This window comes from Scyliorhinus torazame, chromosome 12 (genome assembly GCF_047496885.1).
Source record: "Scyliorhinus torazame isolate Kashiwa2021f chromosome 12, sScyTor2.1, whole genome shotgun sequence".
Taxonomy (NCBI): domain Eukaryota; kingdom Metazoa; phylum Chordata; class Chondrichthyes; order Carcharhiniformes; family Scyliorhinidae; genus Scyliorhinus; species Scyliorhinus torazame.
Window position 1 is genome coordinate 215,434,977 of NC_092718.1, and position 23,691 is coordinate 215,458,667.

At 44.2% G+C, this 23,691-nt stretch overlaps 1 protein-coding gene across 2 annotated transcripts in view; it reads left to right on the plus strand.

The window, feature by feature from the left end:
• The window catches only part of brip1 (BRCA1 interacting helicase 1), a 329,036-nt gene that overhangs the window by 10,842 nt on the left and 294,503 nt on the right, over window positions 1–23,691 (plus strand). For both annotated transcript variants that reach the window (XM_072469931.1, XM_072469933.1), the window contains exons 5-6: window positions 5,147–5,277; window positions 6,001–6,129. In XM_072469931.1, coding sequence (XP_072326032.1) covers window positions 5,147–5,277; window positions 6,001–6,129 — 260 coding nt within the window. The remainder of the gene's footprint in view (window positions 1–5,146; window positions 5,278–6,000; window positions 6,130–23,691) is intronic.

A 23,691-nucleotide genomic window follows, 5' to 3' on the forward strand; every position in this document is an offset into this window, starting at 1 on the left:
AAATATCAGGTCCAGGAATGAAATTAATAATAGCTACAGAATTAAGTAAATATGTTGTGACAAGACCACAATTATTATTAGGTCATGCTCTTTGGTAGCATCCATGAATGAAATAAATATACTGGTGCCATGGGTACAAGACAAATAATATTGTGGCCAGAAGTGAATTAAACAATATCCATATAGAAAAGAAATAAATAGCTAGAATTAGCTGAGCTTGCTAGAAGGCAATATGAATGTAGTCCCGCTTTCCATAAAACCAGTAGCATCAAATAAATATGAAGGAAAAAGAATTGGAATGGTTAATTAAATGAAAAATGGGTGCAAATACGGATGGTTGGCTGGAGTCAATAAAGGAGAGAAATGGAGCAATAGAATCATGGTAATTTAGAAATTTATAGCTCAGAAGGTGGCTATTTGGTCCGTCATGTCATTTCTGGCTGAAAAAGAGCTATCTAGACTAATCCCACTTTCCAGCTCGTGGCCGCTAACCTTATAGGATAAGGTAGTTCAAGTGCATATCCAAGCACTTCTTAAATATATAAATTGAAAATGAGATATTAATTTAATGAATATTTATCATTTACATATATTTCGAGATGTGTTTGGAAATCAATAACATTAAAAACTTTACTTCGGTTAGGAGCAAAAAGACAAATCAGTTTTATGGCTGATTTGTGCCACAGTGACATCCAGTGGTGGCAAGCCTGAAACAACAGTCTGAACAACCGATAAACATTTCCCATTACCATATAAATTGGCGATAAAGAATATTGACAAAGGTTTAGTGCACATCGTCATGTCAAGCAAGCTGAGGAGACAGAAAGTGCGCACCATAAGTTATAACATATTGAGTTGATATGTGGTGCTGCTCATGATTATTCGTCTGCTCACCTCATCTTTTTTGTTTTCCACTTTCTGATTGCCTTTCTTTCCCCAGCCGTGCTTGTCTCCTATCTGTTTTCAATACATTTCTCTCAACATCCTCTCTGGAGAGCTCTTCGGGACCAAAACTGCCGAGGGAAACAGGAGAGAACTGCAGAGTTGGGGAGGAGATTATATTCTGGATCAGTTGAGACGGATAGAACAAAGCCAAAAAAGAGCATAAAATGTTATTTTAAGGCACAGTTAAGCTGATATGAAGTCAAGCAGCAGCAATATGTGTGCTAAAAGTGTCATTAAGGTGATGTAAAAGTTAGTAAATTATTGATTCTAACCATTTACTTGCTTATATATTAGTCATGATGTGGAGAGGCATCTCCACATCATGGCTACCATCGACACCGCAAACTGCTGGCTCAAAGTGGAGAGGATCTCCAGGAAGATCGCACATATAGACACTGACATTAAGTTTCTACAAAGATGCAAGAAAGCAGACAAGATCCCGAAAGGGCTACAGATCACAAACCCACTCAAGTCGACCTACAACACAGACTATGCTGAGAGACTCTGCCGTCGCACCTCTCTCACACTCCTCAACCACCTCGTCCGCCAGCTCTACAGCAGACGACGCAACCTGGAAACCAAGATAGAGGCCATATTCTCAACTTGCACTCAGGATGCAGCAGACCAGCTGCGGAACACCGCCAAACAGATGAGACAACAATACTATGCCACCTATATGCACACCAAGAACAGAAAGCTTGAGAAACTTGGCATCACCACCGGCAGCAACCAAGCCACCTCCGGTGCCACAGTAGAAAACAATACAGGGAAATCTATTGTCAACTTGTCAGACTACACCCTTCAACCAGACGAAATCGAAGTCCTCAGCAGAGGGCTCAATTTCTGCACCACCACCAAAATGGACCCCATCAGTCTCGCGGCAAACACGGAGGAATTCATCAGGCGAATGAGACTCCGGGAATTCTTCCACAGACCCCAAGAGGCCAACAGCGAACCCATGCAGACTATCAATGAACCGGAACAGCAGACCGAGAGATCTGCGGTGCGGCAACCGAAGAGGAAAGAGTCGAATTGGACCCCTCCGGAAGGCCGCTGCCTTAGAGTCGACATGTATGCTCAAGCCGTCAGGAGTCGCGTCAATGCCAGATTCATCAGTCGCATTCACAAGACAGCCCCGAACGTCACCCAAGCACAACGCAATGCCATCCGCGCTCTCAAGACCAACCGCAGCATCGCCATCAAACCAGCAGACAAAGGAGGGGCCAGTGTCGTACTGAACAGAACGGACTACTGCAAAGAAGTATACCGACAACTGAACAACCAAGAACACTACAGACAGTTACCCGCAGATCCGACCAAGGAACACATCCGCCAACTTAACAGACTGATGAAGACCTTGGATCCAGATCTTCAGAGCACCCTACGTGCTCTCATCCCACGTACTCCCCGCATTGGAGATCTCTACTGCCTCCCAAAAATACATAAGGCCAACACACCAGGCCGCCCCATCGTTTCAGGCAATGGGACCTTGTGTGAGAACCTCTCTGGCTACATCGAGGGCATCTTGAAACCCATCGTACAAGGTACGCCCAGCTTCTGTCGCGACACGACGGACTTCCTACAGAAACTCAGCACCCATGGACCAGTTGAACCAGGAACATTCCTCGTCACAATGGACGTCTCGGCACTCTACACCAGCATCCCCCATGACGACGGCATTGCTGCAACAGCCTCAGTACTCAACACCGACAACTGCCAATCTCCAGACGCAATTCTGCAACTCATCCGCTTCATTCTGGATCACAACGTCTTCACCTTCGACAGCAAGTTCTTCATCCAGACGCACGGAACAGCCATGGGGACCAAATTCGCACCCCAATACGCCAACATCTTCATGCACAAGTTTGAACAGGACCTACTCACCGCACAGGACCGTCAACCGACGTTATACACCAGATACATCGATGACGTTTTTTTCCTTTGGACCCACGGCGAAGAATCACTGAAGCGACTACACGATGACATTAATAAGTTCCATCCAACCATCAGACTCACCATGGACTACTCTCCAAAATCAGTTGCATTCTTGGACACACTCGTCTCCATCAAGGATGGTCACCTCTGCACTTCGCTTTACCGCAAACCCACGGATAACCTCATGATGCTCCACTTCTCCAGCTTCCACCCTAAACACATTAAAGAAGCCATCCCCTATGGACAAGCGCTCCGTGTACATAGGATCTGCTCAGACGAGGAGGAGCGTAACAGACATCTACGGACGTTGAAAGATGCCCTCGTACGAACGGGATATGGCACTCGACTCATCGATCGACAGTTCCAACGTGCCACAGCGAAAAACCGCACCGACCTCCTCAGAAGACAAACATGGGACACAACCGACAGAATACCCTTCGTCGTCCAGTACTTCCCCGGAGCGGAGAAACTACGTCATCTTCTTCACAGCCTTCAACACGTCATTGATGACGATGAACATCTTGCCAAGGTCATCCCCACACCCCCACTACTTGCCTTCAAACAACCGCGCAACCTCAAACGAACCATTGTTTACAGCAAACTACCCAGTCTTTAGAACAGTGACCACGACACCACACAACCCTGCCATGGCAATCTCTGCAAGACGTGCCAGATCATTGACATGGATACCACTATTACACGTGAGAACACCACCCACCAGGTACGCGGTACGTACTCGTGCGACTCGGCCAACGTTGTCTACCTCATACGCTGCAGGAAAGGATGTCCCGAAGCGTGGTACATTGGCGAGACCATGCAGACGCTGCGACAACGAATGAACGGACATCGCGCAACAATCACCAGGCAGGAATGTTCCCTTCCAGTCGGAGAACACTTCAGCAGTCAAGGGCATTCAGCCTCTGATCTCCGGGTAAGCGTTCTCCAAGGCGGCCTTCAGGACGCGCAACAACGCAGAATCGCCGAGCAGAAACTTATAGCCAAGTTCCGCACACATGAGTGCGGCCTCAACCGGGACCTAGGATTCATGTCACATTACATTCATCCCCCACCATCTGGCCTGCGAAATCCTACCAACTGTCCTGGCTTGATGTAATTCACACCTCTTTAACCTGGGGTTACCCCATCTTTGGATCTGTAAAGATTTAATCACCTGCTAATGGTCGCATTCCAAGCATTGTTTGGCATCTTTGAATTTGTCTATATATGTGTTTCTGGAACATACCTCTTCATTCACCTGAGGAAGGAGCAGCGCTCCGAAAGCTAGTGACATTGAAACAAACCTGTTGGACTTTAACCTGGTGTTGTAAGACTTCGTACTGTTATATATTAGTGGAATGTTGTTTACGTTTTTGGAGTTTCCGTTGGATGTAGATAATTAGTAAGGGATGGTGTTTAGTCCTAGCTAAGCAGGCCATGGGATATCTTAGTGGGATACAGATGATGTAATTAATGGGAGGAGCCAGGTCTATGTTTGGTTTTGACAGTTTTGCCATAGGATTTGAGTCTGACAAGATGGAATGATTTTCAGGTTGTCCTTGAAATGGTCTCCCTCCAAAGATTTGCACAAGAGAACAGCAAGTAAACCTGATTGCTAACTTGATTTAAGAGTGGATTTTGAACTGTATTGGTTTGCTTCATTGGAATATGTATACTGACAGGTGTAGAGAGTGAGGTAAAGCTTTTCCTTTTGTTTAAGAACTGTTTTAGCTCTTAATTGTAAAGCAATTTCTTTGATAATGTGGTTAATTCTGTGTATAAAAGTTTGTTAGAACATAAAATATGCCTATTGGTTCAAGTCATCACTCCTGGGGAGAAGTATCATTTCCTCCCAGTTTTACAAATTGCAAATTGTTTGGGGTTTCTCATTGGGTATCCTTTTTTTTTTAAAATTTAGCGTACCCAATTATTGATTTATTTTTTCCAATTAAGGGGCAATTTAGTGTGGCCAATTTAGCGTGGCCAATCTACCTAACCTGCACACCTTTGGGTTGTGGGGGTGAAACCCACGCAGACATGGAGAGAATGTGCAAACTCCACATGGACAATGACCCGGGGCCGGGATGGAACCCGGGTCCTCAGCTCCGCAGTCCCAGTGTTAACCACTGTGCCACATGCCGCCCCTTTTATTGGGTATCCTAACAAAAATTGGGTTTTTGTCCGCTATCCTATCACCTTATTACATTTTGATATACATTATAATTCCATGGATATAAGACAAAAACAGATTTTTTTTTTAATTTCCCAGATGCTTCATGTAGACCTAGGAACAGCTTAGCCTCAAAATTGCAAGCCATGATGAAAACCCCTTTAAGTGAGGGCGATGATGATTTTCAGACGGAGAGGAAACGGATCCGTATGCCTTTAAATGACCCACAGGTATTTTTTCACACTTATTTATACATGATTAAAATTTTACACGAAAAATTCTACAATTGAGTTAGCATTTGTTGGTTGGATTCTGCTAATCAGGTTAACATCAGATATCATTCTGGTATCTTATGTGTGCACCAATTGCACCGGTTAATACAATAGAACGCTTCATTATTTTCTGATGAATATCTGTTCGAAGTTTTGCAAACCAGTTAGGGTGTTGTTGGATGTTTTGTTGAAATAACGGTAGCCATAGGAGCTAAAAAATCCATTGTAGGTTTAACATATTATTGTGATTAGATCAAATCATCTGGAAAAGCCTGCCATGAGTTACAATAAATCAAATAAATGTTAAGTAATATATAATCTATTTGACTAATGCAACATATATGGAATTTACACATAATTCAACCTTTGTTGTAGCCAGTACACTTTTGTTGCTCAGAATTATTGCCAACTACACGATGAAGGAGGGAAAGTTGGCAAAGAAACAAAAGGTGAACGTTTAGGGTAATGTTATTGATTTGCAATGAAAGGGGAAATTGTATCCAGAAGAAAATCTACTAAGCAAAAGATAAAACCAATATGTCGCAGTATGACTACAGGTAATAAACAGTTTTGATTTTACTATGCCTTCTATTTTCCTGTGTTCTGGTACACATTTAGGATACTAATGAGATAACTGTCCATGGGTGACTAGTTCATTTTTTCTGTGCCATTATTTTGTAGGCTCGAAAGCGGAGATGTATTGAGAAGGGAGTATGTTATATTGATGATAAAACTATTTTGGACGAAGACAATGATGGATCATGGAAAATGAACTTGAATTCTGAACCCCAGCATGTCCCAGAAGTATTGGTAAGTTTCCTTGTTAAATACATTTGATGCCAATTTTCTTTTTTAAAATTATGCATGTTTTGTTTTATCCTAAATAGCAGGAGAATTGGCTTACCAGTTGTTACCTGCATGGGACTCATCCAGCTGGAGATGATTGTTCCCTCGTTCTGATTGGACTGCGAGTTAACCTACACTAGTAGAATAGGTCAACTTCTGTAGTAGCTGACAGAAAGGAGTGAGGACCCTGAGATGTGTAACTGGATCCTATCTAAATACTGCTGTTATGCTGAATGAATGTCTTTCATATGAACTCTTCGGTCCCCTTTGCCGTTTACTTCATTGGCGATGAGGATGAATTAGAGTTGTTGGCTGCCTTCCCCAAACCTTTTTTTCAAGGAGTGTGGATTGAGGTATGGTTTTTAGTTGCTGCGAGACCGTCTTTCAGAACTTGCATTGAAACGGCAGGTGAGCGTCGGGCTGAGGATTGATGCCAGCTTGTGGAGCAAGTGTGATGGGAGAGTTCTGGGGTCTGATGTGTCCTGCAGTATCGGAGGTGATGTCATCAGGGTGACTTCTGGTGATGGTTGTGCACTGTTTTTTCCATTTGTAGCCACAATCCTTTTGGGCTGTCGTTGGGGTTTGTGAGTGCGGTGTTGATTTTGAAAGACTGTCCCATGATGGCTGGAATTATGAGGTGGATTACAACGGTAATTTACATGGGTACTGATGTTGTCGCATGACTGCAGGTTTTGTGCCTACAGGCATTGTTAGGGTGTGTGGACCTTGTGTATTTTGAGTGATGTGCCTGATTGAATCGATTCTGTATAAATTCTGGGGCAACAGCTCCCTCCCTGCGCGTTCAGTGGGCACATTAAATTTCCCCCTCCTTTTTTTGTACTCCAACGCTATGGAGCGTTTTTGGGGTATATGGGTTGTAGTATTGGGAGTTGTCTGATGATCCCCCCCCCCCCCCCCCCCCCCCCCCACCAGTCACCTTGCGGCTGAAAGGTTTTGTTTTTATAAATTTAGAATACCCAATTTTTTTTTTCTCCAATTAAGGGGCAATTTAGCATAGCCAATCCATCTAGCCTACACATCTTTGTATTGTGGGGGTGAGACCCACGCAAACATGGGGAGAATCTGCAAACTCCATCCAGACAGTGACCTGGAGCTGGGATCGAATGTGGGTCCTCAGCACTGTGAGGCAGCAGTGCTAACCACTGTGCCACCGTGCCGCCCCTTTTGGGGCTGAAAGATAAGCGGTGCCGATAAGGCCTTGGGTTGATGGGTCAGACCCTATGGTGCGCACTGTCCCCAGGCTCGGCTGTTAGTGGCTTTGCCCTTTTGTGTGGTTTGTGAGGTGTTGGACTGGACATAATGTTCGGCAGGGAATACGCTGGTTGGTCCTGTTCTCCAGTTTTTGTGGCACTTTGTTGGGCCCGTAGCGCTTTTTTGTTGTCTGGCCATTGCGGGTTGTTTTTGTCTTCCTTGTTCTCTTCAGTTTTTTGTTCTCTGTCCTCTCCTCCATGGTTGCTTTTGAGTGAGTTTCCAGATTTGGGGTGGGGGGAAAGACGTTATAACCGTTTTGGACTCATCCTGCTGGGGATGATTATTCCCTAGTGCGGATTGGACTGTGAGTTAACCAGCACTAGTAGAATAGGTCAAATTCTATAGCAGCTGAGAGAAAGGAGTGAGGGCCAAGAGATGTGTAACCAGGTCCTGTGTAAATACTGTTGTTATGCTGAATAAACGTCTTTCTTATGAACTCTTCGGACTCCCCTTTGCCATTTCCTTCACAGTTAAATGCTTAATTTTAAATACAGTGCAAAAACAAAATCTGTGACTTATGCTGAAAGACTGAATTTCAGACTTGCAGATCAAAATGTCCTGTTTGAAAATTCAATTTTGTGCTGCATATTTTAGGGGAGGAATTTTATCAAAATGAGAACCATCAGAAAACGTTATATTTGAATGTCACTTATAATCTGATTATTTCCAGTAATTTATCTAACATGTTAATGTGCTGTATTTATTCTTTATAATAGTGATGGAAGTAATTTCCATGTTCACTTCATATAACTTGAAATTGAGAGGATTGAAATGGAAATTTCTCTCTATGCTTTAATGTCTAGTTCATGCAGACGCTCACAAAATTAATTCAGATTAAGATATTTTGATCTGGATTGTATTCCATATTGTAAAAGAAAAACAGTTGCTTGGGGCTTGGGCAGTGTGTAGTTAACGTCTCATGGGTATAATCGCTAGCAATTGCACTGAGAGCCTCAAGTGGCTGGAAGGGGTTGGTCCGGGGTGGGGTGGGGGGGTGGAACACAGAGTCTCGCTTTACGCAGACGACCTGCTCCTGTATGTATCGGACCCAGAAGAGGGGATGGAAGAAATCATGAGAATTCTGGGGGAATTTGGCCGGTTTTCGGGGTACAAACTAAATGTGGGGAAAAGTGAGATGTTTGCGATCCAGGCAAGGGGACAGGAGAGGCGACTGGGGGAACTGCCATGCAGAGTGGTAGGGGGAAGCTTTAGGTATTTAGGCATCCAAGTGGCGCGGAAATTGGAACGGTTGCACAAACTTAATCTGGCCCGTCTGGTAGACCAAATGAAGGACGATTTTCGGAGGTGGGACGCGCTCCTGTTGTCATTAGCTGGGAGGGTCCAGACGGTGAAGATAACTGTCCTTCCGAGGTTCCTGTTTGTGTTCCAGTGTCTCCCCATCTTTATTCCGCGGACCTTTTATAAACTGGTTAACAAAGTTATCACTGGCTTTGTATGGGCTGGCAAGACCCTGCGAGTAAAAAAGGGGATGCTTGAGCGGAGCCGGGGAGAGGGCGGGTTGGCGCTGCCAAACTTCAGTTACTATTATTGGGTGGCGAATATAGCCATGATCAGGAAGTGGGTGGTGGGGGAGGGTCGGCATGGGAGCGTATAGAGGCAGCCTCTTGTAAGGGCACCAGTTTGGGGGCGTTGTTAACGGCGCCTCTGCCACTCTGCCATTCCTACCGGCACGGTACTCCACCAGCCCCTTAGTGGTGGCAGCCCTGAGAGTCTGGGGGCAATGGAGGGAGCATGTGGGAGTGGAGGGAGCATCGGTCTGGTCTCCAATCTGCAATAATCACCGGTTTGCCCGGGAAGGATGGACGGGGGGTTTCGGAGATGGCAGAGGGCAGGAATTGAGAGGATGGGGGATGTGTTTGTAGAAGGGATCTTTCCTAGCTGGAGGGAGCTGGAGGAGAAATTTGGATTGGCGAGGAGAAACAAATTCAGGTACCTGCAGGTGCGGGACTTCCTACGTAGGCAGGTCTCGACCTTCCCGCTCCTACCACCAAGGGGGATACAGGATAGGGTAGTTTCCAGAGTGTGGGTGGGAGAAGGGAAGGTCTCTGACATCTATCAGGAACTAATGGGGTCAGAGGACACGCAGACTGAGGAGCTGAAGTGCATGTGGGAAGAGCAGACTGAGGAGCTGAAGTGCATGTGGGAAGAGGAGTTAGGAGGAGAGATCGAGGATGGTCTCTGGGCGGATGCGTTGAGTAGAGTCAACGCATCCACAACATGCGCCAGGCTCAGCCTGATACAGTTTAAGGTCGTTCACCGGGCTCACGTAACAGTGGCCCGGATGAGCAAGTTCTTTGGTGTAGAAGATAGGTGTGTGGGTGGGTCAGCGAACCATGTCCACATGTTTTGGACATGCCCGGAGCTCAGGGGATTCTGGCAGGGGTTTGCAGACATCATGTCCACGGTGTTAAAAACAAGGGTGGCACCGTGTCCGGAGTTGGCGATTTTCGGGGTGTCGGAAGAACCGGGAATGCAGGAGGTGAAAGAGGCAGACGTTCTGGCCTTTGCTTCCCTGGTAGCCCGGAGACGGATATTATTAGCTTGGAGGGACTCAAAGCCCCCAAAGTCGGAAACCTGGCTACCTGACATGGCTAGCTTTCTCTGTTTGGAGATAATCAAGTTCGCCTCGAGAGGGTCACTGTTGGGGTTCGCCCAGATGTGGCAGCCGTTCGTCGACTTCTTTGCAGAAAACTAATCGTCAGCAGAAGGGGGGGGGGTTGGTTTAGCTTAGAGTAGGGGGTTAATAAAGGTGGGACCTGTTGGGGAGGAAGCAGGCTTTTTGCACTATGTTTATAGACTCATGTACATTGTTTATTTTGTTTTTGTTGTAAAACCAAAAAATACCTCAATGAAATGTTTCTTTAAAAAAAACTTCTCATGGGTATTATTGTGTCTTTGAATGTTTGATAGCATTGATTTTTAAAGGGATTAAACTATAAATTTTCCAGTTTTTAATAATTTTTAGTCCTGTAAAGATATCTGTGGGAGTGAATAAAGCAAATCAGTTGTTGGGATGTATAATAAGGTTAATATTGAACCAAATGGTGAGGAAATCCTGCCACTTTATAAATCATTGGTCTAACCACACTATGCATACTGTGTACAATTCTGTTTATTAAAGTACAAGAAGGCTATTGCAGCTATTGAAAGTCTACAGAAAAGAGGCGCCAAAGTGATTGATGAATTGATTTTTTAATATTCAAGCGATGAGGGCTTCGCTTGCGAGGTCAGCATTTACTGCCCACCCTTAATTGCCCCTGAGAAGGTAGTGGTGAGCAGCCTTCTTCAACCACTGTAGGCCATGTGGTATAGGTACATCCACAATGCTGTTAGGGAGGCAGTTCCAGGATTTTGACCCAGCCACAGTGAAGAAATGACGATATAAGAACATAATAACTAGGAGCAGGAGTAGGCCATCTGGCCCCTCGAGCCTGCTCCACCATTCAATGAGATCATGGCTGATCTTTTGTGGACTCAGCTCCACTTTCCGGCCCGAACACCATAACCCTTAATCCCTTTATTCTTCAAAAAACTATCTATCTTTATCTTAAAAACATTTAATGAAGGAGCCTCTACTGCTTCACTGGGCAAGGAATTCCATAGATTCACAACCCTTTGGGTGAAGAAGTTCCTCCTAAACTCAGTCCTAAATCTACTTCCCCTTATTTTGAGGCTATGCCCCCTAGTTCTGCTTTCACCCGCCAGTGGAAACAACCTGCCCGCATCTATCCTATCTATCCCCTTCATAATCTTATATGTTTCTATAAGATCCCCCCTCATCCTTCTAAATTCCAACGAGTACAGTCCCAGTCTACTCAACCTCTCCTCGTAATCCAACCCCTTCAGCTCTGGGATTAACCTAGTGAATCTCCTCTGCACACCCTCCAGTGCCAGTACGTTCTTTCTCAAGTAAGGAGACCAAAACTGAACACAATACTCCAGGTGTGGCCTCACTAACACCTTATACAATTGTAGCATAACCTCCTTAGTCTTAAACTCCATCCCTCTAGCAATGAAGGACAACATTCCATTTGCCTTCTTAATCACCTGTAAACCAACTTTTTGCGACTCATGCACTAGCACACCCAGGTCTCTCTGCACAGCAGCATGTTTTAATATTTTATCATTTAAATAATAATCCCTTTTGCTGTTATTCCTACCAAAATGGATAATCTCACATTTGTCAACATTGTATTCCATCTGCCAGACTTTAGCCTATCCAAATCCCTCTGCAGACTTCCAGTATCCTCTGCACTTTTTGCTTTACCACTTATCTTAGTGTCGTCTGCAAACTTGGACACATTGCCCTTGGTCCCCAACTCCAAATCATCTATGTAAATTGTGAACAGTTGTGGGCCCAACACTGATCCCTGAGGGACACCACTAGCTACTGATTGCCAACCAGAGAAACACCCATTAATCCCCACTCTTTGCTTTCTATTAATTAACCAATCCTCTATCCATGCTACTACTTTCCCCTTAATGCCATGCATCTTTATCTTATGCAGTAACCTTGTGTGTGGCACCTTGTCAAAGGCTTTCTGGAAATCCAGATATACCACATCCATTGGCTCCCTGTTATCTACCGCACTGTTAATGTCCTCAAAAAATTCCACTAAATTAGTTAGGCACGACCTGCCCTTTATGAACCCATGCAGCGTCTGCCCAATGGGACAATTTCCATCCAGATGCCTCGCTATTTCTTCCTTGATGATAGATTCCAGCATCTTCCCTACTACCAAAGTTAAGCTCACTGGCCTATAATTACCGCTTTCTGCCTACCTCCTTTTTTAAACAGTGGTGTCACGTTTGCTAATTTCCAATCCGCCGGGACCACCCCAGAGTCTAGTGAAGTTTGGTAAATTATCACTAGTGTATTTGCAATTTCCCTAACCATCTCTTTTAGCACTCTGGGATGCATTCCATCAGGCCCAGGAGACTTGTCTGCCTTTAGCCCCACTAGCTTGCCCATCACTACCTCCTTGGTGATAACAATCCTCTCAAGGTCCTCACCTGTCATAGCCTCATTTCCATCAGTCACTGGCATGTTATTTGTGTCTTCCACTGTGAAGATCGACCCCAAAAAACCTGTTCAGTTCCTCAGCCATTTCCTCATCTCTCATTATTAAATCTCCCTTCTCATCCTCTAAAGGACCAATATTTACCTTAGCCACTCTTTTTTGTTTTATATATTTGTAGAAACTTTTACTATCTGTTTTTATATTCTGAGCAAGTTTAGTCTCATAATCTATCTTACTCTTCTTTATAGCTTTTTTAGTAGCTTTCTGTTGCCCCCTAAAGATTTCCCAGTCCTCTAGTCTCCCACTGATCTTTGCTACTTTGTATGTTTTTTCCTACAATTTGATACTCTCCCTTTTATTTCCTTAGATATCCACGGTCGATTTTCCCACTTTTTACCGTCCTTCCTTTTTGTTGGTATAAACCTTTGCTGAGCACTGTGAAAAATCACTTGGAAGGTTCTCCACTGGTCCTCAACTGTTTCACCATAAAGTCTTTGCTCCCAGTCTACCTTCTCTCACCCCATTGTAATCTCCTTTGTTTAAGCACAAAACACTAGTGCTTGATTTTACCTTCTCACCCTCCATCTGTATTTTAAATTCCATCATATTGTGATCGCTCCTTCCGAGAGGATCCCTAACTATGAGATCCTGAATCAATCCTGTCTCATTACACAGGACCAGATCTAGGACCGCTTGTTCCCTCGTAGGTTCCATTACATACTGTTCTAGGAAACTATCGCGGATACATTCTATAAACTCCTCCTCAAGGCTGCCTTGACCGACCTGGTTAAACCAATCGATATGTAGATTAAAATCCCCCATGATAACTGCTGTACCATTTCTACATGCATCAGTTATTTCTTTGTTTATTGCCTGCCCCACCATAATGTTACTATTTGGTGGCCTATAGACTACTCCTATCAGTGACTTTTTCGCCTTACAATTCCTGATTTCCACCCAAATGGATTCAACCTTATCCTCCATAGCACCGATGTCATCCCTTACTGTTGCCCGGATGTCATCCTTAAATAACAGAGCTACACCACCTCCTTTACCATCCACTCTGTCCTTCCGAATAGTTTGCTACCCTCGGATATTTAACTCCCAGTCGTTACCATCCTTTAACCATGTTTCAGTAATGGCCACTAAATCATAGTCATTCACGATGATTTGCGCCATCAACTAATTTACCTTATTCCGAATACTACGAGCATTCAGGTAAAGTACACTTATGTTGGCTTTTTTACCTCTGTTCTGAATCTTAACACCTCGATCAGTAACCTCCCCTAAGTTATATTTCCTCTTAACCTTTCTCCTAATTTTCCTTGTCGTCGAACCCATATCTTCATGTAACAACCTGCCGCGTCGCTTACCATTAATGTTTTCACTTCCCGTTTTATTCCTTTTAGTATTCTTGGTCCAATTCACTGAGCTCCCCTCAGTCACTGTACCTTGTACTGTCGCCCTTTTTGATTTTTGACTATGGCTTCTCTGCCCTACACTTTTCCCCTTAATGCCTTTTGTTTCTGTCCCTGTTTTACTGCCTTCCAACTTCCTGCATCGGTTCCCATCCCCCTGCCACATTAGTTTAAACTCTCCCCAACAGCTCTAGCAAACCCCCCCCACCCCCCACCCAGGACATCAGTTCCAGTCCTGCCCAGGTGCAGACTGTCCGGTTTGTACTGGTCCCACCTCCCCCAGAAACGGTTCCAATGTCCCAGGAATTTGAATCCCTCCCTCTTGCACCATCTCTCGAGCCACGCATTCATCCTATCTATCCTGACATTCCTACTCTGACTAGCTCGTGGCACTGGTAGCAATCCTGAGATTACTACCTTTGAGGTCCTACTTTTTAGTTTAACTCCTAACTCCCTAAATTCAGCTTGTAGGACCTCGTCCCGTTTTTTACCTATATCGTTGGTGCCTATGTGCACCATGACAGCTGGCTGTTCACCCCCCCCCCCCCCCCCAAGAATGTCCTGCAACCGCTCCGAGACATCCTTCATCCTTGACCCTTGCACCAGGGAGGCAACATACCATCCTGGAGTCTCGATTGCGTCCGCAGAACCGCCTGTCTATTCCCCTTACAATTGAGTCCCCTATCACTATAGCCCTGCCATTCTTCTTCCTGCCCAGCTGCGCAGCAGAGCCAGCCATGGTGCCATGAACCTGGCTGCTGCTGCCTTCCCCTGGTGAGCCATCTCCCTCAACAGTATCCAAAGCGGTATATCTGTTTTGCAGGGAGATGACCGCAGAGGACACCTGCACTGCCTTCCTACTCTTGCTCTGTCTTTTGGTCACCAATTTTCTATCTCCCTCAGTACCTTTCACCTGCGGTGTGACCAACTCGCTAAACGTGCTATCCACGACGTCCTCAGCATCGCGGATGCTCCAAAGTGAGTCCATCCGCAGCTCCAGAGCCGTCAAGCAGTCTAACAGGAGCTGCAACTGGACACACATCTTGCACGTGAAGGCGCCAGGGTGGTGAGTGACTTGGAGGGGAGCTTCATGGCGGTGGTGTTCCCATGCATCTGTTGCCCTTGTCCTTCTAGATGTTAGCGATTGTGGGCTTGGAGCGTGCTGTCTCAGGAACGTTGGTGAGTTTCTGCAGTGCATCTTGTAGGTGGTACAAACGGTTGCTACTGTGTGTCGATGGTGGAGGGAGTGAATGTTTGTGCATGGGGTGCCAATCATACAGGCTGCTTTGTCCTGGGTGGTGTTCAACTTCTAGCGTGTTGGAGCTGCACTCTTCCAGGCAAGGGGAGAGTATTCCTTCACACTCCTGAATTATGCCTTGTGGATTGTGGAGTGTCTAGATTAAAAAATGACTATCAAAATTAGGCCTGGGTAAGACCAGGCTGAGAGGAGTTTTTTTTTAAAAGGATTCTGAAGGGACTAAAGGATATTGCTCCAAATGTCTAGATCATAATTCACATGTTTTAGAATACAGCTTTTTCAGGTTTAGGAACTAACTTTTGAACTGTAGAAAACGGGTGCATCTGGTTGAGAAACTGGTAATAATCCTGAAGTCAACACAATTCAAACAAGCTTGGAGTTTAAAACACTTAAAAGTTAGGTTCGTGATCACTTCAGAAGTTAACAGAAAGGTAAGATCTTAAAACACAGTTGGGTTTACTTGACTAAAGAATTGGAACTATGACTACTGCGATTATTCCAGCTAAAGTGTACATTATTCATGTGGTTTCCCAGAGTCAAGGAAAACTTTGGATTTAAAAAGTAGTTAATTTGCATTTATACCTGTGTGTTATATTGCCATGCAGGTGGGTGGAGCTCACTTATTCTTTATTTTGATGTGGAGATGCCGGCGTTGGACTGGGGTGAGCACAGTACGAAGTCCTACAACACCAGGTTAAAGTCCAACAGGTTTGTTTCGATGTCACTAGCTTTCGGACCGCTGCTCCTTCCTCAGGTGAATGAAGAGGTATGTTCCAGAAACATATATATAGACAATATATCTTTGAATTTGTCTATATATATGTTTCTGGAACATACCTCTTCATTCACCTGAGGAAGGAGCAGCGCTCCGAAAGCTAGTGACATCGAAACAAACCTGTTGGACTTTAACCTGGTGTTGTAAGACTTCTTTATTTTGAGTTATCTTTGTGAATTCAGTTAGGCATAGAGTTAGGGGCCAGTTTAACTCAGTTGGTTGGACAGCTGGTCGGTGGTGCAGAGCGAGGCCAACAGCGCGGATTCAATTTATTTATCGGCTGAGGTTATTCATGAAGGCCCACATTCGCTTGCTGATTTACTCTTAGATTTGTACTCTCTGACCCTTCATGTCATGGTCTATTTATCATTTCCCATATTAATATCTTTCTCTCCTGCTTTGTCTCTCTTCCTTGGTATACAACATCTTCCCAAATTTGATTGCTGCCTTGATTCCTTGCGTCCACTATTTAGTTTAAAATTCCCTCTGCTTCCCATGCTGGGGCTTGGTAGAACATCAGCCCCAGCATGGTTCAGGTGTCGACCGTCCCGACGGTACAGATCCCACTTTCCCCAGTACTGGTGTCAATGCCCTGTGAACCGGAACTCATTTCTCCCACACCAGTCTTTGAGCCACACATTCATTTCTCGTCCTGCCTGTGTTGTTGGCACCTACATGGTCCATGACCACTGGATTCTTCTCCACCCACTGCAATTCATCTCCAGCCTTGTGCAGGTATCCCAAATCTTGGCGGCAGGCAACACAGCCATCTAGACTCGGTCCTTGCTAGTCAACAACTCCATTGTACCTTGCAACTACCAGAATGGTAGAAGGTGAACTAGATGGGCAGAAATTTACGATTAGGAGGCAGATGGATCTCCCTCCCGATTGAACGTTAAATTAGGCATGATAACATTGCCTCAGGTTCCTGACATCATTACGACTGATGCTGAAATTGCAGAAGGTAAGTGGGTCAAATAGTTGGAAGCTCGCCCTCCTTCTGTTTAAGAACAATTAAGCAATAATTTAGGCACTTCACTGAGAGGAGAGCACGGGGAGTAGGAGGCTGCAACTGAGTCTGCAGGAGAGTTCTGTGAAGTTTGTCCTGTTTTCAATTAATGACTGATTTTGCCAATGAGGTAAGGGGACCATATGTGAGTGACTCTTCTGAAGGAGGGCCTTGAATCAAGGAGGGGAGATTTGAGCAGTCTGCAGCAGAAGCCTTGGGAATAGTCCCCTCTGGTGAAGGGTCCTCCAGTGAAGAAGAATAAGGGGAAGGAAGGGGAGGAGGACTGGAGGATAGGGCCAGCAATAACCAACGTGCCAGCAAAATGAGTGTCACGATGACACTGAAAGACCAAAAGGACATCAAAGGGAACGTGGACAGGGATGCACATTGAGAAGATACTATTCTGAGGGAAAGGTGTACAGGAAGTGCTCTTAGTAACTTCAAATACGTGACCACCAATGTAGTAGTCGGCTTTGTTTATCGAGGAAGGTGGTGGCATTCATGTTGGCATGGTGGCACAGTGATTAACACTATTGCCTTACAGCGCCAGGGACCCGTGTTCAATTCCAACCTCGGGCGACTGTGCAGTTTGCACATTCTTCCCGTGTCTGTGTGAGTTTCTTCCGGGTGCTCCGGTTTCCTCCCACAGTCCAAAGACGTGCAGGTTAGGTGGATTGGATATGCTAAATTGTTCCTAGATCGGGTGGCAAGCAAGAGTGGGGGATTGGGCCTCGGTTATGGTGCTCTTTCAGAGGCTCGGTGCAGACTCGATGGGCCGAATGGCCTCCTGCACTGTAGGGATTTGATGATTCTAACATGATTGGTGGGGAGATAATTTCTAACTGTGTGAGTGGTCATCCAATGCCTGTGGCACTGAAGGTAATGGTGGGCCTCAACTTCTAGGATCAGGATCCTTTCAGGCATCTGCAGTGAATCTGTGCTGCATTTCATAATTGGCAAACCACCATTGCAATAAAGTTATAAAGGTTGCATTGTTCAGGTGAGTGGAAACCTTATTTTGTTTCACCACTGATGCTGAAAGCCAAACTGAGAGAGTGAGAGGCTTTGGCAGGCTTCCCTAAAAGGCAAGGTGTCATCGATTTCACACATGTGGCCACTGGGGCATCTGTAGGCCAACCAGAGGTTTTCACTCTGAAAATGCAGATTGTTTGAGATCACCGTCAGCACATCCTGCAGGTGTGTACACGGTACTCTGGAAATAGCTGTGATGCCTACATCATTGGGCACTCTGAGGTACCACTTCTCTTCGTCCCCTGCTCAGCTAGATAGCTCGTTGATAGGTGACAAGGGACATCCATTAGAGGTGGCTTATGACACCCATCAGATGTTCTCGGCCTTTGGTGGAAGAGAGGTATGTATCCACCAGGGAAATCATGAGGGAATCATAGGTCTGTTCAATATGCAATTTTGTTGTCTCAATTGCTCTACTGGTGCCTAGTGGTACAACCCAGAAAGTGTTTCTGTGTTCTTTGTAGTCTGCTTGTCGTTGCACAATCTGGCAATGAGATCCAGTTCAGATCTGGGTTTAGGACCTGGATTCACCTCTCTGTCAGTACATAGTGGTCTGACTTTTCCCATCATTTGAAGTGACCAAAGAATGTAGTGGGCAATTAATTTACTTTGATTCAAGGTTATTTGTTAGACCCGTGTTATGCTAATCCAAACAGCAGAGAGTAAATTTATTTAATTCTCTGGTGGTAACAGTTTTCATAACATGATTTAGTCAAAAAAGTATAACAGTGTGGAATCTAAAACTGCAACAGTGCTACAGCGTATCTTTCTTGGGCTGTTTTAAATTAACAAGCAAATTTTTGAGTCAGAGATAAGTGTGCTACCACTGAGCCAAGACTAACACCTAAACTGTGGGAAGATTGCAATAGTAGGAGGGAAGAATGCATCATTCATTTGTTGTGAACTTCTAATAGGTCAGCCATGAAAACATTAGGAAATTAGATTTTGAATGTCTTGTATTGGTTTTTGCTTTCATTGGTATAGAGGCAAGAAAATCAAAGAGGAACAGGAGTGACAAGTTGTAACTAATTAGAGGGAAGCTTTGCCCCACAGACTGACAATTATTATGCATCCCAATGTCAGTAATAGCAAAAATATTTTTTTCCAATATGACTAAGAGACACTGAAATTTGTGAATGCTGTAAAGATACCAGAAAGAAATTTCTTTGTTTTAACAATTGCAGGAATGAATTTGTAGTGTTTTTCATGGATTGCTCTTCAATACCAGGGTTCTTTTGAAATTGTCAGATAGTGCTTAGCTCTTATTGGACTTGGAAAATTATTGACCCATTTCTATACACTATCTTTCTATAGTTCTAGAGATAAATGTTGTTCACAAATTAAAATTCAGTTAATTGTTTTGGAATACTAAAGTATTTTCTGTGTTCAAAATTTAGATATAAAATTGCAGATAAAGTTTTCAAAGAAATCATTAAAATAAATATTACAATTGGAAATAAAAATTAACACTCCATTGCGAAAATAATACATCCTGTGGCTAATTTTCAGGTGGATATTCAAAAAGGGCAATGTGCAGTTCAGTTCAACAGACACTAGGGGATGGTGTTGTCCAGCAGTAGCAAACCGACTTGCACTATAAATGTATCACTGTGGTCCTGTTAAGACGACCACCTCTGAATATTTATTTAAGACTGTATTGCATTGCTTCTGAAGGAAGAAGACCTCCCCTCAGAGTGTGTTTTCTTCTTTCCGTTAAAATTTTAAAGATATTTGTGGTGTAAAAGGAAGCTATTGGCCTACACCATCTCTGTGAGCTCTGTTATAGAGTATAAAAGCAAGGAAGTGATGCTACACCACAAATTTTTGCTCATACCACATTTGGATATTGTGTTCAGTTCTGGGCACCTTATTTAAGGAAGGATGCCTCTAGCTGGGTTCCCAGCAGCTTAACGCCTCACGGGATATACCCAGTCCCGCGAGGCGCCTGGATCAGAACGCCACCCAAAATGGGCTTTACTGAACGGCGTTTGCTTACGTAGGTTTGAAACCTACATAAGCAGGTTTTCCCGGGATCTACCAGCCTCCCTAGTGAGGCCGCAGCCAGGCACCGATCAGTACTTGTCCACACGAACGTGGGCCAGGCAGAGCAGCACCCAGGGGATTTCCCGGGCCATCGGAGGCCCCAGCACTGCCAAGGTGGCTGGGTGGCCCTACCAGGGTGGCAGTGCAAGTGTGTCATGGTGGCATCGCTGAAGGTCAGGGCCCGAGGGGGCCATGCCCATGAAAGGAGTGTGGAATGGAGTTTGAAGGGTGGTGGGGGGGGTGACTGGTAGGGGTCCTGGAGGGGGGTGGGAGGGCCTGAAGGTGGGACCCCCAGCGACCCCATAGCAGGGATGTCCTCACTTGGGGAGGGGGGGGGGGGGGTAAATGCCGTTGTGTAAGTGGGGGGGTGGGGGACCCATTAGTTCACTTAGAGATCGGGCCATCCTTTCAAAATGGCGACCAATCTGAGTTCAGCTCCCTAGTGCTGAAAAAAAGTATGTGTGGGCTAAATCGGTGAGAAACTTCTCAGGGCCTAAAAAAGTGACTAAGTGTCATTGAATAGCGGTGGGGAATTCGCTAGCAGAGCCAGCAGAAACCTTGAAAGACCCGCCACAAATTAACTTAGAAATTTTCTGTTAAATTCTGCCCATTATGTTTATTTGAAAAAGGCCGCAGACACATAGCTAGGCCTTGAAATCTGTAACACACGGCCTTTTTGGGTAGTTAAGGAAATTTGGAAGGCAACCCCGGCTGATTTGAGAGGGGTGTTAGAAGATGTCATTGTTCAAATAGCATGTGTGAACTCTTAGCAGATAAACGTAAACTGGGAATTAAGTGCATAAAATATATTTTTTAAGAGGATGTAATAGGTATATGAATGTGAACATTTTTTTAAAATGTGACTGCTAAAAGTTATCCATATTAGGAATGTTACTGTGGCTATTTTCTGCTGCACATGGAATTTGAGTGGGTTAAAGTTGTGTTTGCATTGATCTGGTAAAATATATATGCAGTTAATCTAGGAACAGCTGTTCCTTATTTACAGTGCCAGATCCATATATCATTGGTACCATAATATTAAAGATCTAAAACTTCTTTCTCTCTCCAAACCCCACTTGAAATAGGAGAACAGTTAAAGCAATCATGTACAATAAATATTGGGCATACAAGTCAATACTAATGAGGGAATGTTGACAACAAACCTCATTGGAGATTTGTTAAAACAAGATTGACTGATGAAATATTAAGCGTCTAGAAGTACACACACTAGAATGTTCTCATATGAGTGTTACGTAGTACTTACCAGCCACCCCATATTTCTGGAGGCAGATTCCTGAAAGAATGGTCTTGTCCAGAGGTACAAGGATCTTTGAGTTGAAATAAGTTACATATTTGACCCAAAGTTAATTCCAAGTCAGCAAAATAAGTTTCAAATTCTGCTATGATATAAATTGCTGTGGGCATGTATGGAAAAGCTGTGCAATAAAAGTCTCAAATACTTCTAAGGTTGCCATGAAAATACTTCCAATACTTTTCCCTCATAAACTTTCTGTGCTTTTTTGTGCAATAATGCCATAACTTGTGTACCTACACGCTACATAGAAATTGCCAAAGATATAATTAGACTTCAGTTCTGATTTACATCGACACTACATTTATTGCAATGTCAATGCATTCCAAACGCGTATTGCCATTTGGATAGGAATGCTTCTTGATATTTCTTAATCTTAGTTTTGTAATTGGTATTCTATATTTTCATTCTGATCTGTTTTATTTTGTTGTACCCAAATTTTTTTTAAAAAGCTTACCTACATATGTACGCACACACTATAATCTAAATTATTATACTGTTGGAAAGAATTTTGAATATATTTAGCTGTACAACAATTGTGTGTATGAGAATAAATTTCATTAATGACCACTGATTGATAAATTTGATCAATAAGCAATTTCAGCATGCTGTAGGACAGAACAGTTGTGCTTGAGTTAGGAAACCCAGAGATATGAATCAAACTTTCCTTGTTCACTGTTGTGATGCAGCCTGTGCTCTTAACACAATGCACTGGCATAATATAGTACTATTACAGGAGGTTTAATTAAATAAAAATAAACTGGGATGGGGAAAAAAATCAAGGAAAAAGTAAATAAAACAGAGAGCACAACTGATACAGAACAGTAAGTTATAGAATTATGTATAATCTCAGATTTGCTAATGAAATTGCCAAATATCAAACTCAAACAGATTTGCAGAAATTATTCCTGGAAAGTAGAAAATCTGGATTGCACATTAACATGAAGGACAATGTGCTTAATTTGCTGTCCGAATAATGGTGAATCTAATGGTGTAGTCATTATTTATGTTCAATTTTTTTCTGTTACTTCAGGCAAGGGCAGATGTGCAGTTAAATGCAGAAATCCAAAGATTGCTATTTGAGATGTGTTATTCCCCCACTGGAAATTAATACATCTCATTTCTTCAGGTTTTAATTGTTGCTGGATATTTTTTTTAAAGCTTTGCCTTTGTATTTGTTCTCTCCCTTTTTGTCATAGAATTTACAGTGCAGAAGGAGGCCATTCGGCCCATCGAGTCTGCACCGGCTCTTGGAAAGAGCACCCTACCCAAGGTCAACACCTCCACCCTATCCCCATAACCCAGTAACTCCACCCAACACTAAGGGCAATTTTGGACACTAAGGGCAATTTTATCATGGCCAATCCACCTAACCTGCACATCTTTGGACTGTGGGAGGAAACCGGAGCACCTGGAGGAAACCCACGCACACACGGGGAGGATGTGCAGACTCCGCACAGACAGTGACCCAAGCCAGAATCGAACCTGGGACCCTGGAGCTGTGAAGCAATCGTGCTATCCACAATGCTACCGTGCTGCCCAAATCTTAATCCATTCTTTCTTCCCATCCTCTGTACTGATTTGCCCATTGAATTGTAGCCACTTAAAATGGCCAACTCCCGATTCAAAATGGCGAACGGCAAAGGCTGATGGGAAAGTCAGCCAACAGGACAAAACCGAGCAGCTGCAGGAATTACCTCTGGAAAGGCCAGACAAGATCGATACCAGCAACCATCAGCATAACAAAACACCAGCCATCTGCATACTAATGAGCAATCCCCGGGAACAATAAGCAACATTTAGACACACAAAGCAAAACCAGACTCTTCGGTGCCAGCAGACGCCTACACAAAAGGAGGTGAAAGACCACCTCAAGACCGCCCATCGACCAGGGAACCGCTCCAGCATTAGAGAAAATCCGAACAAAGTGATTGGGACAAAGTCCAATCACTTGGGACCAGGTACAGGGTCCGCCCCGAATTGCGGGAAGCCCCTGGGGACTATAAGAATTGAGCCCCAAGTTCAAGGCGCTCTCTCTTCCAGCTCTTCACCACCGCTTCGCCAGCTCTTCACTCTACAGCAGCTGGTCGAAAACGCTCTACAGCAGCTGGTCTTACTTCAACGCTCGCTACGAGATAGGCGCTCCTAGCTATCAATCTGTACCAAATTCGAATCCCGCAGGCTCAGAACCCGAACGAAAGGCCATTTGTTTCCCTGACCTGGTGGGCCAGTTCCAAGTTAAGTATAGGCCTGTTAGTTGTAGAAGTAGCTTAAACGTAGAATTTGTGCATGAGTAGTGATTACTGTGTATAATAAATGTGCTTTGATTTAAATCTTACTAATCGGTGTATTGGATTATTGATCA